Here is a 21,869-nt window from a genome sequence, read left to right as displayed (position 1 = left end):
CACACACACCTGGTAATACCGATGAAGGACACCTCCTGGCGGCTGCTGTTGTTGACCAGGGAGACGCCCACGTCTTGCAGGGAGAGGATTATCTCCTGTTCAGCCAGCTCGGCCTTCTCACTCTCACACAGCAGCTTGTATATGCGTCTGTCCTCGGTGAACAGCGCCACCCGCTGGAGGCCCTCGTAGAACGAGATGAGGTACAGCTTACCCTCCTCGTTCACGTCCAACCGCAGGTCCTACACACGGATCAAGTGCCCATCAGATGGGAAGTAATGCGCGTTTCACTTTTAAGTTGCTCTTTTGCTTTGTAGCCACAGCCATAACTCACACAACACCAAAATTGAGATTAATTGAGATTTCAGGAAACTAATGAGTCCAGGCAACAACAGTTGCTATCATTTGACAGTTGATTTGATTTCAACAATATATACACATCTCTGGTTATACTACGGTTTGCATTTTGTCTCACCACTGTGGCCGACATGCCAAAGCACCCAATCTTCTAATATTTCAACTGGGTATCACCATATGTTGCTTCCCTTGTAAAACTGCTCAGGTCATCAAGCCAGTATAAAAAGGGGGAAGAAAATTCAGTAACACTTAACTTTCTGTCAGACTTCGCTAATCCCTACACTAATCCTATTGAGGATTGGAGCCTTAATTTTTAAAAAGTCTGATTAGAGCCTTGTGTGTGTATAATGATGGGCTAAGCCATATTAAGCAGCTGTTAAAAAAAAACACTAAGCAGAAGATCCTAATCTGTGGTTAAGTCTGACACCTGTGTGTCATATCGGTCTAAAGTACTTGATACAAGTGTGTGTCAAACTAATAAGAAACACTGGTATAAAAATCAGACTTAAACGTAGTATCAATCTAAATGTTGGAGAATGTAACATTCCACCACCGTTAAGAGCAAAAGGGGAGTAAATAGAACGCTGTGGTACGGTACCTCTTCGCTCCTCAGCTCGCCGCTGTAGCTGCCACACTGCCAGGCCAGAGAGCGCGATCCAGTGGGCTCAGCCCAGGTGTAGTACATTGCCTTCCCGGGGCTTAGCTTGTCCTTCTCCTTCTGACTACTACTCTCACGCACACACACACACACACACACACACACACACAGAGAGAGTTAGAAAGCACACACACAAGACCACGAGAACCCCACCAAGAGGAAGATAGATGATGGTCAGAAAAAAAAGCCGCGGTCATGAGAACGTAGCCACGTTACACAGCCCAGGCACCATGGAAAGAAACCCAAAAGCCTATTTGCAAATCAACACAATGGAGAGAAGAAATCCCATTAGTGGAGATGTCTAGGCTACTATCCAATTTGATCATGTTGTCGTTCTTCCTCCAACAAACGGAAACAACGCCCCCCTTCCGATCAAAGAGAAAGAATGATTCAAATCATCATTATTGCAGAAGACACAGGGAAAGAGGAGGATGAAGAATGATTGGCAGGACTGTTGGAGGAGGGGGGGGCGATGAAAATGGGGGCATGAGGGGAAATGGAAGGCATATAGAAGCAGAGGTCAGATCCCATTGGCAGAGACCCATCCAAACAGCAGCAGCCAAAACTAAGTCCCACTATAAAAGCAAAGACCTGGAATTAAGGGGGAGGTCAAAGAGCAAACGGTCATGACACTGAAGCCGGAGCTCCTCCTTGATCACTCCACTTCCTGTACTTTGGTCACTATCAAATCAGACGACTCGGTCTGTTGAACCATACAGTGATATTAATTTAAACGCAATATTTTTCAGCTTTTATAAAATGCACATGATCCATTTCGTTGTGGAGTGGCATGTAAGGAGTAGATCCGGCTCAAACACCAAAATGGAGAAAAGAAAGCTCTTCCCCTACACCTTCGGTTACCTGGGGGTCCAGCTCTGTCCACACCCTGACCACAGCTCAACTATGAAACGGGAACACAGAGAACACATCCCCCACTGAATGTGTGCATGTTCAAATAGAGATCTACGGACCATGCCTTTTGCATTAGTCATTGTATGCTAGGGAAGGCATTTGAAGTTCCCCAATATGTCCACCCTTTCTGTGTCAGGGTCAGAGTGGGTGAGAGCAAGAACCCTCGTGGGGCTGGGTCCTGCTACCTGGGCTGGGTCTCCTCTACTGAGAAGGAGAGGCCGAGCAGCTCGTCTGCCACCCATTCTGATGAATCTCTCCGAAATCTGCCCGGGCCAAGAGGTGTGGGGAGGGGGAAAAAAAATCAGACTTAAACAAAAACAAAACAAATCCATCAACACAAAGTCAGACAAAGAAAGTCCGTAACAAAAAAACATGGATTGAAAAACAAATGGAACAAAATCAGTGTCCGTCACAACAAGTCACAAACCAAAGGAAATGGATCCATGCAAACAGACAAACCTACATCAACACAAAAGCCAAGAACACAAATACCTTGTATCAAAACAAATACATGCAGCACATCCTGGGAAGTTTGCTAAATATATATAACATGCCGGTCTCATTCAGAAACAACATTTGGAATAGTACAGTGAGTAACACTAATTTTGTATTGTTTACTTCTATCCTCATAAATAATTGCAACCATCTCATGGACATTTCTAAAAGGAAAGATTTAAGACATCCCACATTTAAGATGCAACAAATACAGGTTTTATTTTAGGGCATTGCGCCCGTTTTGAGAACAGTAAAACCTATATAATGAAACACATTTCTGCTTACTGCCCCATTACCGTTCTCCCTCCCCATCCCTCCCCTCCTTTACCTCTGGTAGAACTCCACCGTCTGCTCCTGGGTGTGGTTGATGATGAGGAAGGGGGCGGCCCCGTCGTGGTAGTCAGAGAAACGGATGATAATCGAGTGGTCCGATAGGTTCACATCCATAATGACTCCGCCCAGCTGGAATAGTAAAGCCAAATTAAAAACAGAAGTATTAGTACTTTATTGAACCCAACGTGGGAAGTGGATTTAAATCGTCACAAAGCATCAACTTATACAGTAGTTACAAACACGCCAGTGTGTGTGTGTGTGTGTGTGTGTGTGTGTGTGTGTGTGTGTGTGTGTGTGTAAACTACTCACAGTGTTGTCCAGATGCAGCAGCAGGCAGTTTTCCGGTTTGGTGAAGTCCATGGTTTGAGGAGTTGACCGACTGCCTTCTACTTTGACTTTGAGCTTCTTGGAGTCCCTCTCAGGCCAAAACGGGATGGCTGCCTGAGAAGCACAGATAAAAAGTGAGAGAAAAGCGAGAGAGAGGAGAGGGAGAGACGGACAAAGAGGTGTCCATTTCACTACATGGATGTGCTACTGTATGTAGGGTAGGGGTCCATTATTCCCATTTCAAAATTCAGGAAAGTAACCGATACTGGCGTTTGTAAGTAGCTCTAGTTGTGGTACCTGTTGTGGTCTGGCCTCGGTCCAGTCGTCCTGGCCCTCCTCTCCCACCCAGATCACATGTTTGGTCCTGTTCACTAACAGGTAGTATGGCACAAAGCTTACGATACGGGTCAGGCTGAAACTGCTGGCGTCGATCTTCACTCCGATCTTCAATCAAACCATAGAAAGCCACAATCAACATGAATCAATCCACCCATCTATCTATCAACGGTTCAGCAAATTACACTCAATGACCAATCTGAAAGGTGAAGCATCAACTGACACTGTTCTTCTGCTGGAGTGTCGTTTCAAATCCAATCTTAGTATGCTTGATCCACCACTCACTCACCACGTAATCTTTAAGCCTCCCTTTGCACTTCACTTCACCATAACTACCCACGGTATCCAGGGAGAAATCATCCGACAGGTCGCTGTCCGAGATCATCAGCCGCACCTGACCCGGAGAGAGAATAGGGTCAGATGTCAGGGAGACAAACAGCAGGGGTTAGGAGTTTTCACTTAAAAGCCCACTCCTTGTTTAAACCCCCCCCCCCACACACCCAAAACAAAATAGCAGCCCAGCTACTTGGCTTGAGCTTGGACCAAAGCTGATCCCCACCCCACTACCTTGTTGTTCTGCAGAAAGTTGTGTGGCTTGAAGGAGAAGAGCAGAGGCATATCGTAGTCCATGGCGTGTTTGCGGTGGATGTCGTCGGCCTTGTATTGCAGCAGGCGGCCAGTCTTGTTCACCATCCAGTAGGGAGAATGGATGGCCACCTCAGTCTGGCCCGCGTCGTACTTCACATGCACCGCAATATCGAGCTCCGCCCTCTTCCCTTCTCCTAACCTGACCACCTCCTCTTCATCGCGCAGAGAGCTGAACACAATGAAGGTGATCTCATCCAGGTCGCCACAGAGACCGTAGTGGGCCTGCCAATCCTGGCCCAGGTAGTCGAGAAGGCGGAGTTCCAGGCTGGACTGGTCCATGATGGCGGTGTGCAGCTGGGCCGAGTGGCCGTCCATCAGGGTGATGGGGGTGGGCTCTTCACTGTCCTGTCAGCCAATCAACACACAATACCAATCAATAATAGGCATGTCATATGAAGGGGAAGCTCTGAGGAAATATGATAGATGAGCTGTAGGTCAATTTCTCTGCTGGTGCGTAGGGATGGGGTAATGTGTGTGTACCTGTAGGCGATAGGTGATGGGGTAAGGCAGAAGGTTCCGGAGCAGGACGGAGGGCCACAGGTGCAGGATGTAGGGCTCGTCAAAGTTCTCCCCGGCCATTCCTGTGTGTTGTGATGTTACCGTGTCTTTCAGAGGGACGATGTTGACCATGAGGACACCAGCGCTGTCACCATGGCGATGACAGGTCTGCTGCACACGTGCACCGGGCTGCTGGCTCACCAACTCGTAGCTGAAACCCTCGGAGCAGTCGTACTGATCGTCTCCCTCGGTTACCGGCTGCAGTCTTAGCTCTGACCTACGGGGGAGGGGGGTTCAGCACAGTCAGTGTGTGTGTGTGTGTGTATGTATGTATGTATGTATGTATGTATGTATGTATGTATGTATGTGCGTGCATGTCACCTGTAGGAGTCCAGAGGCACACAGAACTCCTCTGTAGGCAGTGATATCCCCAGACTGGTAGAGCCCTCCATCACTCTGAATGGGATGGAGAAGTGGTTTATGATCTGTAGGGGAGACATGAGAAAGAGACATTCTTCAGGCAGAAAATACATTCTCTGGTCAGATGGTTGAACACATTCTGGGCTCAAGTTAAGTACAGACTAGAGAAAGTAAAGGGAGAGAGAGAGAACAGAGAGGGCTAGGGAAGCAAGCAGGGTGGATTGAGATGAATGGTGGGAGAAAATGAGCATTTGGGTGAAATCTGCATTAGTCAGTCTGAGAACAGTGAGCATTCATTGGTGTGAGTTGGAGTTTGAGGTGGAGGGGGGGGGGGACTAACTTGCCTGGAAGGGAGAGCGGATCTTGATGTACTTGCTTCCCTCCACAGAGTAGATCTGACAGACCAGGAAACGGGTGACCCCAGAGTCTTTGTGCATGACACTGTACATGCCACGCCCCACTTTGATCAACGGGATCATGCCTGTTGAAGTGTGGCCCACCGGAGCTGAGGACATGAACATAAAAAAACAGCATGATCAATGACTAGTGACCCGAGCCACGAGTACTGACTTTTGTTAACCAGGGATACAAACTGGTGAGTAGCCCAAAAAGGTGACACTTTTTTTTCTGCACTGAAACATGCCAAAAAATCCCTGCTAGGTGGAAATGCAGCTTAACTAATTAAACAACAAAGAATATGATCTACATGATTCGTCTCTGTGTGTAAAATAAAAAGTGGTTCAAAATGTCAGTTGTCAAACAATGCATTCAACTGAAATGTGTCTTCCACATTTGACCCAACTCATCTGAATCAGAGAGGTGCGGGGGGCTGCCTTAAATCGACATCCACGTCTTCGGCGCCCGGGGGACAGTGGGTTAACTGCCTTGCTCAGGGGCAGAACGACAGATTGTTACCTTGTCAGCTTGGGGATTTGATCCGGCAACATTTTGGTTACTGGCCCAACGCTCTAACCACGAGGCTCCCTACCACCCCTAAAGAAAGCAATCCAATGTTATTTGTTATCTAGACTTTACTGCAAATGACACTCAAGCCTTGAGAAAAAAACTAATATTGCAGTTAGCCATGACAGCCTTTACAATAGAACGCTTGTGACCACACACATCTAAATACTGCACTTAGGGGGAAAAAAAACATCTTAAAGTAGAAATAGAATGAAACAAACGGGCATTCTATTTTTGCTCTATTGTAGTGGCCACCATAGTAGACATCGTTCAAGTGCACAAGCCTACATGCGTGTAAAAGTAACGTTCACTAAGTAAATTTTTTTTTTTTATTACAATCCCCCCCTCACTCACAAAGTGGTACTGTCCAGTTCAACACAACAAAAGCATTATCTTTGGGCTACACTGCACATTATACACTTCCTTCCTGTGGACATCTGTACTACAATTTTTTACAATTTTATTTCATTTTTATTTAACCAGGTAGGCAAGTTGAGAACAAGTTCTCATTTACAATTGCGACCTGGCCAAGATAAAGCAAAGCAGTTCGACAGATACAACGACAGTTACACATGGAGTAAAACAAACATACAGTCAATAATACAGTATATAAAAGACGTCTGAACTGCTATGCAATCTTGGATAGATAACAATGTGCCAGCAGAGCATGATACCCTTTGTTGGCATAATTGATCTCTTTCAGGCAGAGTACAGGCATAACCCTTTATATCCATGGTATTGAAAAGGTGAGAAAAAGGTTAAGTGTGTTGTGTTCCTTCCACCATACTGTGGTCCAGCATAAGCCAGGTCAAGCTCCAGCTACACTTGATCCCTGAATCCACTTGTTTAACAAGCAACGCCTCATTTTTCACCTAATTCTCTCATTCTGAAAATGAACCACATACTGTAGAGGGAAAACATTACTGTTAGTTCAGTTTGTTAGCTAGTTAACGTTTCACACAGACTACCAGGGTCCAGTAAGCAACTAACACATTATAACTTGAGGCACGGCAAGGAGTCGTATAGCGTTAACAGTTAATACAATAGTTAATTGGTTAGGTTACTAACGTTGTCTCATCTGATGTTGTGTGGTCTGACTTTATTAGCCAGCTAATTTTCACACCATGAACTCAATTATCTGATCAGTTAAGTTGGCTAATGTTGCTCAACATTTCTCTGGCTAGCTGTCTTTCCAGAGTGCGTGCTGATGCGGTAACTTCTCTCTTCAGTCGCGTGCTGCATTCTGTTGTTATGTGAATGATTGGCTGAGCCTTGGATAGAGCCAGTATTGCTCCAAACGCGCATCCCTTGTTCGCTTACAGCCAGTAGTCATCCAAATCCCCCCCCCCCCCGCCAAAACCTTTCTCATCGGATCTACACGAATCACGAAGGTCACCTATTTTGGATTCAAAACGTCGAATTTCGCCAAAAATCCCCCCCCCCCCCAAACTAATACCTGGGCATTAGGTTAGAACCCTAACAGGGTTTTGGACCTAGGGTTTGATATCTGACGTTGTATGTATGAAGCGTCTCCGAGCAGGAGTGCTGATCGAGGATCAGGTTCCTCCTGTCCATTAGGATGTTAAAAGCAAAAACTAGACCGGCAATACAATGAATACAGACGCTGGTCTGCACTTCTGTAGTGGGTGTAACTGTGTTGCTTACTGGGCTGTATGTAGTAGTCCTTGGCCACCAATGAAGTCATGGCAGAGAACTGGTCTGAGTGGGTGGTGGTGCGACGGTAGTCCATGTTGAGGCTCTCTCCGTCCTGCAGCTCTACCCGGCGCGCCGTGGCCTCGCGACCCAGGGGGCTGAACAGCTCACTGTGCACCACCGACACAGTCAGACCTAGACGGTTCTTCACGACGAACGGAGCCTCGTCCTTCTGGAAACTATCCGATGCCTGCTTGGCCGCCTCCGCAAAGGCCTGCCACACACACACAAACACACCCAGGCATGCACATGCAAACAAGTCCCCCCACCCCCAAGAAAAAGGCATTTTATAGAGCGCAATTCAACACAAGGCAAGCTATTCCATCACGACTCAAAAACAACAACCCACAACCCAACAAGCCACCTTTTCAGCGAGACAATAGACGAACATATACAGTGCATTCGGAAAGTATTCAGACCCCTTCTTTCTCCACATTTTGTTACGTTACAGCTTCATTCAAAAATGGATTAAATACATTTTTGCCCTCATCAATCTACACACAATACCCCATAATGGCAAAGCGAACAGGTTTTTAGAAATGTTTGCAAATGTAAAAAACAGAAATAGCTTATTTACATACAGTACCAGTCAAAGGTTTGGACAGACCTACTCATTCAAGGGTTTTTCTTTATTCTCACTATTTTCTACATTGTAGAATAGTGAAGACATCAAAACTATGAAATAATGTAGTAACGTAGCGGTTCCAACCGCCGTGTCTTTATGAGACGCAGAGTTGGTGAACGGATGATCTCTGCATGTGTGATTTCCACCGTGAAGCATGGAGGTGGTGGTGTGATGGTGCTTTGCTGGTTACACTGTTAGTGATTTATTTAGAATTCAAGGCACACTTGAACCAGCATGGCTACCACAGCATTCTTCAGCGATACGCCATCCCATCTGATAAGCACACAGCTAAGACAACGTAGTAGTTTCTTCAGGACAAGTCTCCGAATGTCCTTGAGTGGCCCAGCCAGAGCCTGGACTTGAACCTAATCTGACCTGAAAATTGCTGTGCAGCGACACACCCCATCCAACCTGACAGAGCTTGAGATGATCTGCAGAGAAGAATGGGAGAAACTCCCCAAATACAGGCATGCCAAGCTTTTGCATCATACCCAAGACTCGAGGCTGTAATCGCTGCCAAAGGTGCTTCAACAAAGTACTGAGTAAAGGGTCTGAAAGATTTCAATTTTTTTCTATAAATTTGCAAAAATGTAGAAAAACCTGTTTCTGCTTTGTTATTATGGGGCATTGTGTGTAGATTTAGAATAAGCCTGTAACGTAACAAACTGTGGAAAAAGTCAAAGGATCTGAATACTTTCCGAATGAACTGTACAAGAGTGCTGGTGTGTGACGTCATTGACTTACCGTGCCCAGGTTACTGAGCATGCCCAGTCCACACTTGGAGAGGGTGATGTTAAGTTGGTCCTTGCTGCTGATGCTGATGACGGTCTTGTAGTCAGGGATGCTGTAGTCCACTTCTTCTGATATACCTGTGTACTTCACTGGCTTCTTCTTCATCTACAGTTCAGGGGGATGCATAGCCGTTATTTGTGTGTGGTGGATAGTGCATTTCCACTATCCGTATGAAGGATGTGTGTGGAACATGGGACAGTGTGAGTGAGTGAGTGAGTGAGTGAGTGAGTGAGTGAGTGAGTGAGTGAGTGAGTTACTGTATGTATGTATGTATGTATGTATGTATGTATGTATGTATGTATGCAAGGGTCACCTTTAATCCCAGGGTCCAGGGTCTGAATCCATCTCGGGTCTCGTCTTCTAGGGGCTCTAGCAGTGGCTCCCACACCCCCATCACCTCGTTGAAGTAGTGAACCTAAACACACCACACTATGTTACTGTACACTAAATGCAGTCTGACTAAACCCATTTTTTTGTTGAACGGAGGTTGTGTAAAGGTCATGTAGATGTGTAAAGGGATGTGTAGTTGTTGTGTAAAGGTCATGTAGATGTTGTGTAAAGGTCGTGTAGAGGTGTGTGTAAAGGTCATGTAGATGTTGTGTAAAGGGTTGTGTAGAGCTGTGCAGTGTCTGACCTCCAGGTTGAGCTGGCTGTGCAGGTTGATGAGGGTGCTCCAGTTCTTGACGTCACCGTGGAAGGAGGACTTGGCCAGGAGCATGGGGACGGTGCGGTGGCCCACCCCTGCCTCCAGTGTCAGGCAGATGGAGTTGATGGCCAACTGCAGGGACTCGCCCTGGGGAATCAGCGGGACCAGGGACTGGGCATCCTCGTCTTTACCCTCCTCCTCCAGGAACCACAGCTTGAGGTCCCTCCAGGACCGGCGCTCCCACAGGTCTGGGGGCACGGGGCTCTCCAGCTCAGACTGGGGTGTCTCGGCACCGGCCGGGCTCAGCACCGACTGAATGGTAATCACGGTGTTGATAATGATGGGCGACACCTGGGTGGGGCACAGAGGAGAATGGAACGTGAGGCACATCACTCTGGTTTGTCTAGATGGGCCAGAAATAAAAACACAGGAAAAAGGTGACAATAAGGTCTAATGACCAAAATGATATGCTCCTAACACGTACTAAGACGCTGGTTCCTGTCTTCAAGGGATGGTTTTGTTTTTGGCCGTGGCCTACCTTGAGTGTGAGTGCGTTGATGCAGACCTCCATGGCCTGCGGGGAGGTGGAGGACTGTGTGCTCTTGAAGAACACTTGGCAGGGCTGCAGCACAGTGGTCTCCTTGTTCCTCTTCTCCTTCAGGAAGGGGCAGGCCACCACCTTCAGGTCCTTGACCACCGCAGTCATCAACTGACCGTCCAGGTCGCTCTTCATCACCAGCTCGCACTCCGTGGTCATGACCAGGGCCGGGGCGTCGGCACGTGTCAGGTCGGCCACAAACACAATCTCGGGGTTCTTCACCAGAACATTAATCTCTGACTTTGCCACCACCCCCACTGGAGCTGTGTTACGGAACCAGAGAGGAAAGCAGGGGCGTGTACATTGGGCATCCAATCCAAAACTTCACATTGTGCAAACATGACATTTGTGGTGAATAATGTGAAGTGTGAAATTTGAATGTGTCATACCAGATTCCTTGGAGGCTGCGGCTGCAGTGGGTTTAGTGCTACTGCTGTTCTTGGGGGTGGCGGAGGAGAAGCCCTGCTGGCTGGCTTTGAGGAAGATGTCGGCCACAGTGAGCAGGAACTCCATGCTGGCACAGAGGTACACGTCCTGCACCACCGTGTCCAAAGAGGTGCCGTCGCGGCCCTGCTTGTAGTTCACCTCCACCATCACATTCCTCTCAGCGCCCGGACGCATCGCCATCATCCTGACAGACAGAGGCCAGAGGGACATGATGAACCCTACAGCAAGGGAACTATCAACAAACCCTACAGCAAGGGAACTATCAACAAACCCTACAGCAAGGGAACTATCAACAAACCCTATAGCAGGGGCACTAACAACAAACCCTATAGCAGGGGCATTCCTGGTCAGGGATCCAAGGCACAAGAAAGGAGAGCGGGGGCAGTGCTGTTTTTAAATGACACTTCACTCCAATTGTAAATATTATGAAGCAGAGAACGCTTTCCTGCTCTTCAGTACCAACCCAAAGGAATGCCTTTGACCTCCAGGAAAATGTTGCCACCAAAGCTATAAATGACCAAAAAAGTAAATACCGGAACAATATTTCTAAGGTAGGAATATTAAGAATAGTCAGTGGGGATATAAATAATAATCATGTCATATCGCTTTTCATTTTGTGATGTTATTAAAAACTGTATGAACCAAATACTGTAACTTAGGAAGGAAACCCCCTTCGGCTGTTAAGTTTCCCTTCAATATAAAGAATGCTGAAACTCTTTTTGTTAAGATATGAATATGATTTTAGTTTTCATGTCCCTTGCACATTAACTAAACCACGCCCCGAATGAGGTCAGAAGAGCTTGTCAGTGTGATGGAACTGCCCTTTTCGACCAGAGTGCTTAAAAGGACTCCCTAAGAATTAAAATGCAGACCAAAAGATCTGAGACCGTGGTCCACACATTGAAATGGTTGCAAACTCAACACAAGGTGAATAAAAACTCACTAGACCGAAACATTGACAGTCTTCAGCTGTGTATGTAAAAGGGATCTAGAACTTTGACTAAAGACACGAGGTGGAAGGAAGAAAATCCCATCTCAGAAAGTCTCTGTTATGTTTCACTATATTGGATCACTCCAAAATAATCGGTATCACTCCGCAGCGGAGGGATTCATCCGAGGTGAGGATTTACAGATTCACTCCCGTGTATACCTGTGTCACGGCTGGGGTCCGCCTCTATATATAGACCCCATGGCCGAGGCACACGTTCTCTTTCATTTTCTCAGCGGACATCCGCATGGTTCGAGTTACAAACGTTCTGAAGTTCACTTGGTAAGTCACTGGTAAGTTTAATATCTTGTGTGGAAGTATACTCACTGGCTGTTTGCAGCTGGCCACATGGTCAGCCCCTCTTGAGTGCTCCACTGCCTGTTTTTCTCCCACAGGGGTCTTCCCCTGTGTTTGCAGAGGTACTGGGTAATTTCTCCCTCACCGGGTTCCTATACCTCCAAGCGGGTCACGACATAGCTCTCTCAGGGCGTTGGACCCCTTTCTCCATAGCCTTGTTGGCTTGGCTGAGCTTATGGCTTTCCCTTTGTGACAGGTGTGATGGTGGCATCCCCCTGGGGATCTGCATACCTCGTGTATGCACTACCTGGGTTTTAACCACGCGGAGAGGCCGGTGAAGCACCCTACTGGATGCCTGTTTTGTGTGGTGTTCTCAGAACGCCGGCGCCTGACGTGATTGGCGGGCATGCACGAGTGGGTCGGCCAGGCCGGGGCTCAGGCTGGGGTGGAGCTCCCTCAGGAGTGGTGCAGCAGCGAGCTGTTAGTCCCTCTATTGGGCCCAGTTCTCCTCCCTGGAAACGTGGCCGGAGCCACCGCAGGCAGAACCCATCTGCTGCCAGTCCTGGACTGGGGCATGAGTAAGACTGCTGGGATCACCTTGAACAGAGGGCGCATGCCCTGCGTCAGGAGGTTGATAGCTTCGATGGTGACGACAGCTGTTCCCTGTTGGACAGTGATAAGCTGTTGCTGGGGGACAATGCCGGCACTGTTCACCACCGTGAACAGGACTACCAGGTCATCAGAAGCCGCCAGTGGCTCGAGAGGCTATGAGGAGCCTACTCACTTGGATAGCCACTGCACTGGAACAGACAACACCACAGTGGTGGCTTACATCAACCATCAGGGTGGACTGAGGTCCCACTGCCTCAATCTTATAGCACGGGAGCTCCTTCTCTAGGCTGAGGGACATCTAGTGTCTACGTGCAACGCACGTACCTTGACATCCTGAACGTGGCAGCGGATATGCTCTCGATAGAGGGCCCGCCACCTTGGGACTGGATTCCCAAGTGGTGCAGCACCTGTGGGACATTTTCAGGAGGGCACAGATGGACCTGTTTGCCTCCCTGAGCAATGCACATTACTCCATGTCAGAGCCACCAGGGCATCTGGGCCTGGATACTCTGGCTCACGATTGGCCAGGGCTGGAGCTTTACGCATTTCCCCCCCTCTTCCCTTGATCCAGGCTGTGCTGGACAGGACCAGGATGGAGGAGCATTGTCTGCTGCTGGTGGCCTCATACTGGCCAAGACTACCCTGGTTCAGCCTTCTCCTGTTCCTGTTGTCTGGGACACCTTGGCAACTGCCCCTGAGACCCGACCTACTGTTTCAGGCCGGGGGAAACACTGTGGTTTACAAGACCGCACTGCCTTAGACTGTGGGCTTGGCCGCTGAACGGCACCAATGGTCCATGTTAGGACTACAGGAGGGAGTAAGGAACACCATGCAGAGAGCAAGGTGACCGGCTACAACCGCGGCATATCAGTTGCGCTGGTGGTTGTTCTGCTCTTGGTGCACTGGTATTGAGGTTGTGCCCGAGTCATGCATGGTGCAGTATGTCCTCCAATACCTGCAGTCTTGCATGGTTGAGGGCTTGGCAGCCTCAACACTGAGGGTATTTGGCTGCTATATCTGCCTGCCATGTGGGGTGGATGGACAGGCCAGTGGGGCATCTCCAAGTTTATGAAGGGGGTTTGTCGCCTGCGTCCAGCTAGGAACCGCTCAATGGCGAGCTGGGATCTGGATGTGGTATTGGCAGCTTTGCCAAAGCCACCTTTCAAACCGCTGGAGTCTGCCTCCCTGAAACACCTCTCTATGAAGGTGCCTTTCTTGGTAACGATTACTCCCATGAAGAGGGTGGGTGGGCTCCATGCTTTTTCAGTAAGTTCTGAGTGCTACCGGATGGACCCCGGTGGGAGGAGTATATCTCTCCACCCCAACCCTTCATTCCTCCCGAAGGTTCTGTCAGACAGGCATGTGAACATCCCTTTTATCCTGTCTGCTTACGACCCCGCGGCAGTGGCGGGGGAGTCTGGGCCTCCCTCCGGGCACTGGCTGCCTATGTGGAGCGGACACGGTCAGTGAGAACAACAGACCAGCTTTTTGTCTGCTATGGTGAAAGAGTCCTGGTTGCTGGGCTATCAAGCAGAGGCTCTCTCACTGGATCGTGGACACAACTATGACAGCATACTGCCTGGCTGGCAGGCCAGTGCTGCGATCTGTGGTGGCACATTTAACACAAGGTGTGGCTGTGTCCTGGGCTCTACTGAGAGGAGTGCCCTTCGCTGATATCTGTGCTACGGCCAGCTGGGCTTCCTCTTGTACCTTTTGCTAGGTACTATCGGGTAACTTGGCACCTCCCTCTACAGTTGGTTCAGCAGTCCTGGGCATCGCCTCCCCTTCCGTGGACTGTGCCGGTACCCCCCCCTTCCGTGGACTGTGCCCCCCCTCTACATTGACGGCCCCTGCGTCTCCATCCCGCGCTGGGACTTCGCCACTGGCTGGACAGGTCCCTCTAGCACCGACTAAATCTGGTACGGGTACACCAATATATTGGAGTGATCCAATATAGTGAAACATAATGAAGGTTACATATGTAACCACGGTTATCTGAGCTATATGGATCACTCCAATCCTCTACGGTACTAGAAGCGCATCAGAAATGATGTAGAGAACGTGTCGCGGCCATGGGGTCTATATATAGGGGCGGACCCCAGCCGTGACACAGGTATACACGGGAGTAAATCTGTAAATCCACACATTTGATGTATCCCTCTGTTGCAGAGTGATACCAATATATTGGAGTGATCCATATAGCTCACATAACTGTGGTTATACACATAACCTTCATTCTATTTGAACACTCCACTACGAGACCAAAACAGGACAGTGTGACCTCTGGTGGACAGCCAGAGCCTTACACCCATCGAGCTATTCCCCTGACAGACATCTACACGTAAATACATTGCATTTCTTACCAAAACGGGCAGTGGCTCGTGTGCAAGGTAAATGGTTACTGTGAGAAAAGTTGCCAAATGTACGATAATTGTACCTGCCCCCTATCGCTCTATTTTCCACACCCCCTTTTCCATCTTTGTGTAATAAGCCATCTTATCTGGTCAGTCCACTAGGGACTTTTGTCTCATGTAAGTATGTATGTGTATTCTGTGTTATTATTTAGGTCGACTAATAATACATTAAATCAAATTTGTGTAGAACTGAATAAATCAGAAAAGGCTGGTGTTCTTGTGGATTCAAGAAGTCTGCGACATTCAGAATGAGACTGATACGAGGTAATGATTATTAAGTGACTTATCGCTATTTAATATATATTTCGGGAGATGGTAACTATAAACAAATTCTCCCTTGGTGCCCCAAACTCCTAATGAATTAATTGTTTCATGATTAATTTAATAGAGTAACAATTAAACATAGTTGATAGGATAAATAACAGTCCAATGACAGTCATCACATTAAATCAAAGTCACGACAGCACTAATAACAAACCCTACCATAAGTGCACTAAATACCTTGTAATCCATTAGTCAAATTATGTTACATTGAGGAGTGAGACTAACTTTCTCTTCGACAGATACAAAGATACCATTCTCTCAACACAATTGACAGACTTTATCCTTACTCGTGGGTTTTGATGGACTGGGAGTGAGCGATTACCTTAGTTGCTTTGACTATGATGGGGCTGCTAACCAAAGCCATTCATCTTAGCTGTGTGACAGTCCTATGTGAGTAGACAGATGGTGAAGCTGTGATGAACATGATGCCACGCTGAAGAACACACACTGAGCCTTGTACATCAACGCCAGCACCGAGTCACACAATCATATGTTCACAGTACACACACACACTCTGTGGCATCTCTCCCAGGTTTTGTGAATGTATAAGTAGGCTCAGTATCAAATCAAATTTATTGGTCACATACACGTGTTTAACAGATGTTATTGCGGGTGTAGCGAAACCAAGGTAACCGTGGGTGTGTGCTCTACCTGGCAGTGATCTTCTTGACCCTGCATCTTTTGTCGTCTAGCAGGCAGTCTGTGAGTTTGACGGAGGCCTTCATAGATCCGTCTGAGAACATGTGGACAGATGTAGAGATAGTCCCCAGGGTGAACTCAGCCAGCTTCAGCTGCTCATCCCTCGAGTCCAACACCTGCACCTTGGAGACACACACCAAAAAGTCTCTGTCTGTGGGCGTAAGAATATCTAAGTGTATGGAGTTTTACATGGTCAATGCCAGTGTTTGTGAAGGCGTGTAGTGGTGCAGTAGTCACCTCAGTCCCATTGGGGCTGTACAGGACCAGGGTCATGGAGTCAAACTTGAAGTCCAGTTTGAGTGTGCTCTTCAGCTTGGTGCTCTTCTGGGTCTCCACCACTGCAGCAGTTACCACCGTGTTGCCTACAGACAGGGTTCAACACAATTATAATAACAGCAACACACGTGGCCACAACACACATCCAAATTCAACCCAGACTGACACACTGCTGTCCTCACCGCTGGTGGGGTTACTACCAGTACCTCCTGACGCCTGTGAGCCTTTGGTAGAGGCCGTGTCGGAGCGGTCCACAGTACGCGGAGGAGGAGGGGGGGAAGCAGAGTCTGACGTCTCTGACAGGTTCCCACTCAGAGTCCTCAACACCACCGTCATATCATCCTGACCCAGGATCAGCTAGTAAGACACACACACCGTAACACTGATGCATCAGCATTTCATACTAACATTTCATTTCACACACTAACATTTGTTCATTGAGAGTTGGCTTAAACGAACACACACGCATACACTCACGTTCATTGGTTTGAGGTGAGCAGTGATCTCTATGTCGGGGATGCTGTGGTACCAGGAGGCTGACAGGTTCCTCTGGATGGACAGGTCCAGGTTGACCGGCTTCAGAAGCTGGATTTCCCCCTGAAACCTCCCCTCCTCAAAGGTGGTTCTGGACAATCAAACAAACAAACAAACACACAGCTTTACAGGTTCAGATTTGCTGCACATCCGGGGACGGACCAAATATGCAAAAGTACGTGAAATAACACAGACGTGTCAAGTTAATCAACACTTTACATCCCAGTGCATAAATTAAGTAGTCCTTTCATTGTATAACAACTACGCATCTATGACGTTTAACTCCCATCCATTGTACATCTACAGAATGGCCTGACTACCAGTGTGTGTCTCTCACCTGTACATCTTGAGGTCGCTGAGGCCCACGGTCATGGTGTCCATGACGGGAGGGATCTTGACGTGCATTTGGGAGGGGACCATGGCGAAGCGGTTCTTGACCGTGACCATACCGAGGTCGGCCACGATGACGTTGGCGGAGGACGACGACTGCGGCAGGAAGACGACGGGAGCGTTGAAGTCCACGTCCAGGGAGATGCGGGTGCTGCGCTCAGCCAGCTCCATCACCCCCGTGGCCGCCTTCTCCGCCGCCTGCACCGTCACCTCAGCCAGGGCCTCCTTGGCCACCTGGAAGTTGTTGATGAAGGCCTGGGGGAGGAGGAAGAGGAGTCAGGTCATGTGACAAAGTGCTCGTGGATCGTCATAGCACTCAGGACAATAGGTTCTGGGGCATTTTTGTACCGGTATTAGTAAAGGTACCGGTTCTCAAAGAACAGGAATCGGTTAAAAGATAGAAAGGTGGAATGAAGAAAGATGGAGGCGGGTCTCGTACCAGGATGGAGGAGACAAACTTGTTGAGGAAGATGACCTGGATGCAGCCCACCGTCAGGGTGACGCTGGTGTCCACTTTACCCATGTCTAGATAGGCGTCGCCCTCCGTGGCTTCAGTGTGGTTCACCATGCGGAAAGCAAACACCTCCTCATCAGCTATGGACACACACTAGGACACAGAATTCGTACCGAAATACTCATTAGAATCACACCAGCAAAAAGCTAAAAATGATTTTTGTTTGGTCTTAAATCGCGACCTCTTGGGAATGTTCCCCCTCGACTGGGAAAATAACATGTTAATAACATGTTAGCGCCCTGTATCCGAGGCTACCTGCTTGTACAACGCCTCCTTATCACAGTCCAGGATGACTATGTTCTTCAGGTTGGCCAGAACCTCTACCGCTTTTTTCCTCATCAGCACCTCCGACACCAGGCCTGGAACATAGAACAGGGGTAGAGAGAACAGGTAGAACAGAAGGAGGAGGGGTAGGACAATTCTAGAACATAAACAGGTGTTTCAGTACAAGAGCCAATAAGACACGATCATCAGTGGTTTATATATATCTACCACAAGGTGGCACTAGTATCATTATAATCTGTGTGTGTGTGTGTGTGTGCGCGCACATCCTTCAACACATCACACAAACACACATCATTTTGATATTTGATGCAGAGGCCATCATAAGTCATGCATGTAGCTGCTGACTTCATTTTGTGGACGTGTTGTAGGCGGGGACTTGTCTTGTGTCAGGTGGCCTTTACCCTCGATGCGGATCTCCGCTATCCTGTGGCTCTGGCCTCGGATGAAAACCTTCAGACAGTTGAGATCGGCTCTGATGTGCAAATTCACCACATCCTCAAACTTTGACTTCTTAGAAGCTAAGGAGAAAGGGGGCAGAGAGACATTTATGAAAGAGCTGTTCTGTCGTCAAAATGTCAAAGGACCATCGATGTGAAGATGACTTTGTTGGTGCATCAGAATACATCGAATGTCAAGTGGTGCATGAAAATGGTATAGTAATGTACATCTGGTTTAGCTAGCTAATCTACGTATTAGGAGAATACGCATCTACTCAGCATCTCCACATGCAACAAACATATAGGAAGTATATGACCTAACCGATGTCTCTTCCACTTTCAACTACCTTGAATCATGAATTTGTAAATCAATATCGCAACGCGGAGAAGTCTAAGTTCCAGTAAGCAGAACCGATTCCATGAAACGGATAGTTACAGTTTTTTTTTGCCACAGCCGATCCCTCTTTCTTCTCGCCTTCCTCCCCCTCTCCCTCGTCCTCCTCTGGGATGGTGGGCAGCTCCTCCTGGCTGGGCGCCACCTCCTTGGTCGGGGGGAGGAGACTGATCAGGAAGTTCATGGCATTGAGCAGAGCCTCCGTGTGCAGGTGTATGTCCAGAGACGAGAAGTTCACCTGAGACGTCACACACAGACATACCACCTTCACTATGAACCCACACTTATACAACTAGGCAGAGAAGTGAAATGTTGAAATTCCAACTGCTGGTTAACACAGTTGTACTGTACTGTATTGCAAGACATTACCTTAACTGATTGTTCAGTGTTCTTGTACTCAGACTTGAATTCTGGCCCATTCTTATCAGCCTGAAAGAGACACTGATGCTATTAGACCTGCTCTACTGTTAAATCTACATTGGATGAAGAATGCAAGACGACAGTGTTGACTGTTGGAAGTGTTCACTGTGTGTGTGTGTGTGTGTGTGTGTGTGTGTGTGTGTGTGTGTGTGTGTGTGTGTGTGTGTACATGTGTGTGTGTGTGTGTACCTTAGTGTACTCCAATGTGAGGAGGTCATCCTCTGTGTTGTCTAGAGTGGTGATCAGGTGCACTTTCTTCTCCTCTGAATCTGGAACAGTTTACAAAACCAGAGAAAGCATATCACACATACGCACGTCTGCAGACATGCCACGCACATACAACTACCAACAACATATAACAATGTTTAATCGTGTGATAGGTATATATACACAAAATGTCTTCACAGTCCAAGCGCAGCAAGGTACACAAGGCGGTCCTGCTAGTGTTTCGAAATAAATGCAATCGCAGGAAAAACACCATTCTGAGAGCACCAGGTGCCAGAGACGAAAATCTATGTAAAAAGCATAGAAAGAGGGGTGATCTAAAGATGCAACTAGAATGGCTTGCGAACAAACGTTACTAGAACAGCGCCTTTGAATGCAGTGGACAGCGAAATGAAGTTGATTTGACCAATAGAACAGGAGAGAAACTGGTTTCAAATGGCATATAAAGAACATCTCCAGAAAACAGACACATTCAAGTTTGAACTACCTTTCTGGCGTCTCCCCTAGCATCAGAGCTGCTGTGGATATCTAAGGCTGTAGCGAAAGGCGCATATCGCTCACTTCGACATTTACGTCAATGTGTCCAAAATTAGATCAAAAATATTTTCCCCCCGATTGTGAACTTCTGCCTCAGTTGACAGCTCTACCAGCCAATCCCTCACTGACCCATGTACTCGGGGCACTCCAGGCAGATCTCTCGTAGGAACGTGTAGGATGACATGTCGAAGGTACGTAGCTTCAGCTCGGTGCCCAGCCCCTCGATTTCCAGGTGCAACACTGTGACCTCCTCGCCTCCAGAGAGACGACACAGCTGAACGGACAGCTAGACAGCAGAAGAAGAAGGGAGAGGAGGTTCATGTTCATGCACGCACACACACACACGAGCTCCTATACAAGCAATCAGAGAACGCAACTAAATGAAGTGTTTAGGTACTCTCACACACAGATGTAGATGAGTTTTAACCATACTTTGCTGATCTCAAACGTCATGAGGAACTCGGTCATGTTCTTCTTGGGGTCTTTCTTTACCAGACCTCTCCTCTTGACTGAGTTGGAGCGCTGCAGGGGGCTGGGCATGTTGTCGGGGAAGAATGGACGGTCTCCTATAGGAGAGCTGGGAGCATCGTAGAACAGGTCCTCCTCTGAGCCTGCACACACACACACATGCGTAATTGCCACACTGTGTGTATGCGTATTAAAGTACATAATCCATTTGTAATGTGTAAACAGGGCTGTGTGTGTGTGTGTGTGTGTGTGTGTGTGTGTGTGTGTGTGCACATGTCTCTCACCTGATTCCCATATCAGGGAGTTGCGCAGTTCAGCCATGGTTGGTTTCCTGGGGGTTAGCTGAGGGGTGTACGACTGCTTTAAAGCCTGCGTCATGAACACAAGCAGAGATTACACGCACATAGATTTCTATTGGCTTGTCTATCTACACACAAACACAACACACAGAGTCGACCTACAGACAGGCAGAGATAGAGAGGCCCAGTAGAGTTAGCACCTTGGATGTTGAGTGAGTGTTGGTGCTGCGCGGGGCCGGCCTGCTCTCTGGCAGCGGGATACTGTCGATCAGCTCCAGCACGCCCCGCACCTTATCATCAGAGATCCTCAGAGACAGGAGGGGCAGCTCCCCGGAGATTTTAAACCTGACACACACACACACACTTTATTCATATCATTCATCTGACCGGCTATTTGACAAACACCATTACACAGTGGCTGACTGTCCATCACACCAACCCGCACCCCCACCTTTCCCTCTTACTTGGGCATGCGGGAATCTGTGACCACCATGGCTCTGCTGAACACCACCTTGACGTCGACAGGCTCCAGGATGTGGAGGGCCGACTGCCTCAGCTTACGGGCTTTCTTCCAGTCCCCATCTAAACACACAACAACCACTGGCGCCGTTAAGCCTCATTTATAGTCTACCTAATCACCCAACGCAAGGACACAATAAGCTACACAAAATGTATTCCCTGCGTAGTTGCGTCACATGACAATTTGGGCAGCAAACTTTCCGATAATTGTGTGTGTCTCCATACGCGAGTTTGCGTGTGTGTGCCTTCGGCGTGAGTACCTGGTTTGCTGTAGAGGAACTGAAGGCTGCTGAGCTGAACGTCGAAGCTGTCGTAGGCCCGGGACATAATGTCCTCTATAGTACTTCTCCCAACAGAGAGCTGCGGCAGCCCCTCTCTGCTCAGACTAGACACCTGATAAACACAAGACAATGCCATAACACCTGGGTGAAGAGTCCTGTTCATTAGGCAGGGATTGACATTAAGTCAATTA

At 48.1% G+C, this 21,869-nt stretch overlaps 1 protein-coding gene across 8 annotated transcripts in view; it reads right to left on the bottom strand.

Annotated features, from left to right (window-relative positions):
* The window catches only part of LOC109895677 (vacuolar protein sorting-associated protein 13A), a 54,943-nt gene that overhangs the window by 21,271 nt on the left and 11,803 nt on the right, over nucleotides 1-21,869 (bottom strand). For 3 of the 8 annotated variants that reach the window (XR_004210821.1, XM_020489568.2, XM_031830341.1), the window contains exons 21-54: nucleotides 21,658-21,790; nucleotides 21,343-21,460; nucleotides 21,079-21,223; nucleotides 20,864-20,948; nucleotides 20,544-20,722; nucleotides 20,241-20,397; nucleotides 19,539-19,618; nucleotides 19,299-19,358; nucleotides 18,972-19,167; nucleotides 18,500-18,616; nucleotides 18,069-18,172; nucleotides 17,739-17,906; nucleotides 17,247-17,554; nucleotides 16,853-17,000; nucleotides 16,558-16,732; nucleotides 16,337-16,461; nucleotides 16,052-16,221; nucleotides 10,708-10,949; nucleotides 10,259-10,581; nucleotides 9,709-10,071; nucleotides 9,388-9,489; nucleotides 9,027-9,179; nucleotides 7,610-7,871; nucleotides 5,326-5,486; nucleotides 4,943-5,046; nucleotides 4,544-4,838; nucleotides 3,983-4,408; nucleotides 3,705-3,809; nucleotides 3,377-3,523; nucleotides 3,062-3,193; nucleotides 2,748-2,881; nucleotides 2,110-2,187; nucleotides 953-1,079; nucleotides 10-239 (exon numbers count right to left, since the gene is read on the bottom strand). Coding sequence is in view for 7 of the 8 variants with exons in the window: in XM_020489568.2 (XP_020345157.1) it covers nucleotides 10-239; nucleotides 953-1,079; nucleotides 2,110-2,187; nucleotides 2,748-2,881; nucleotides 3,062-3,193; nucleotides 3,377-3,523; nucleotides 3,705-3,809; nucleotides 3,983-4,408; nucleotides 4,544-4,838; nucleotides 4,943-5,046; nucleotides 5,326-5,486; nucleotides 7,610-7,871; nucleotides 9,027-9,179; nucleotides 9,388-9,489; nucleotides 9,709-10,071; nucleotides 10,259-10,581; nucleotides 10,708-10,949; nucleotides 16,052-16,221; nucleotides 16,337-16,461; nucleotides 16,558-16,732; nucleotides 16,853-17,000; nucleotides 17,247-17,554; nucleotides 17,739-17,906; nucleotides 18,069-18,172; nucleotides 18,500-18,616; nucleotides 18,972-19,167; nucleotides 19,299-19,358; nucleotides 19,539-19,618; nucleotides 20,241-20,397; nucleotides 20,544-20,722; nucleotides 20,864-20,948; nucleotides 21,079-21,223; nucleotides 21,343-21,460; nucleotides 21,658-21,790 (5,852 nt within the window). In the remaining variant the exon portion in view is untranslated. The remainder of the gene's footprint in view (nucleotides 1-9; nucleotides 240-952; nucleotides 1,080-2,109; nucleotides 2,188-2,747; nucleotides 2,882-3,061; nucleotides 3,194-3,376; nucleotides 3,524-3,704; nucleotides 3,810-3,982; nucleotides 4,409-4,543; nucleotides 4,839-4,942; nucleotides 5,047-5,325; nucleotides 5,487-7,609; nucleotides 7,872-9,026; nucleotides 9,180-9,387; nucleotides 9,490-9,708; nucleotides 10,072-10,258; nucleotides 10,582-10,707; nucleotides 10,950-16,051; nucleotides 16,222-16,336; nucleotides 16,462-16,557; nucleotides 16,733-16,852; nucleotides 17,001-17,246; nucleotides 17,555-17,738; nucleotides 17,907-18,068; nucleotides 18,173-18,499; nucleotides 18,617-18,971; nucleotides 19,168-19,298; nucleotides 19,359-19,538; nucleotides 19,619-20,240; nucleotides 20,398-20,543; nucleotides 20,723-20,863; nucleotides 20,949-21,078; nucleotides 21,224-21,342; nucleotides 21,461-21,657; nucleotides 21,791-21,869) is intronic. The other 5 variants (XM_031830340.1, XM_031830342.1, XM_031830338.1 and 2 more) reach the window with 4 other exon arrangements.

Source organism: Oncorhynchus kisutch, linkage group LG8 (assembly GCF_002021735.2).
Source record: "Oncorhynchus kisutch isolate 150728-3 linkage group LG8, Okis_V2, whole genome shotgun sequence".
NCBI lineage: Eukaryota > Metazoa > Chordata > Actinopteri > Salmoniformes > Salmonidae > Oncorhynchus > Oncorhynchus kisutch.
This window is presented reverse-complemented; position numbering and strand designations above follow the sequence as displayed.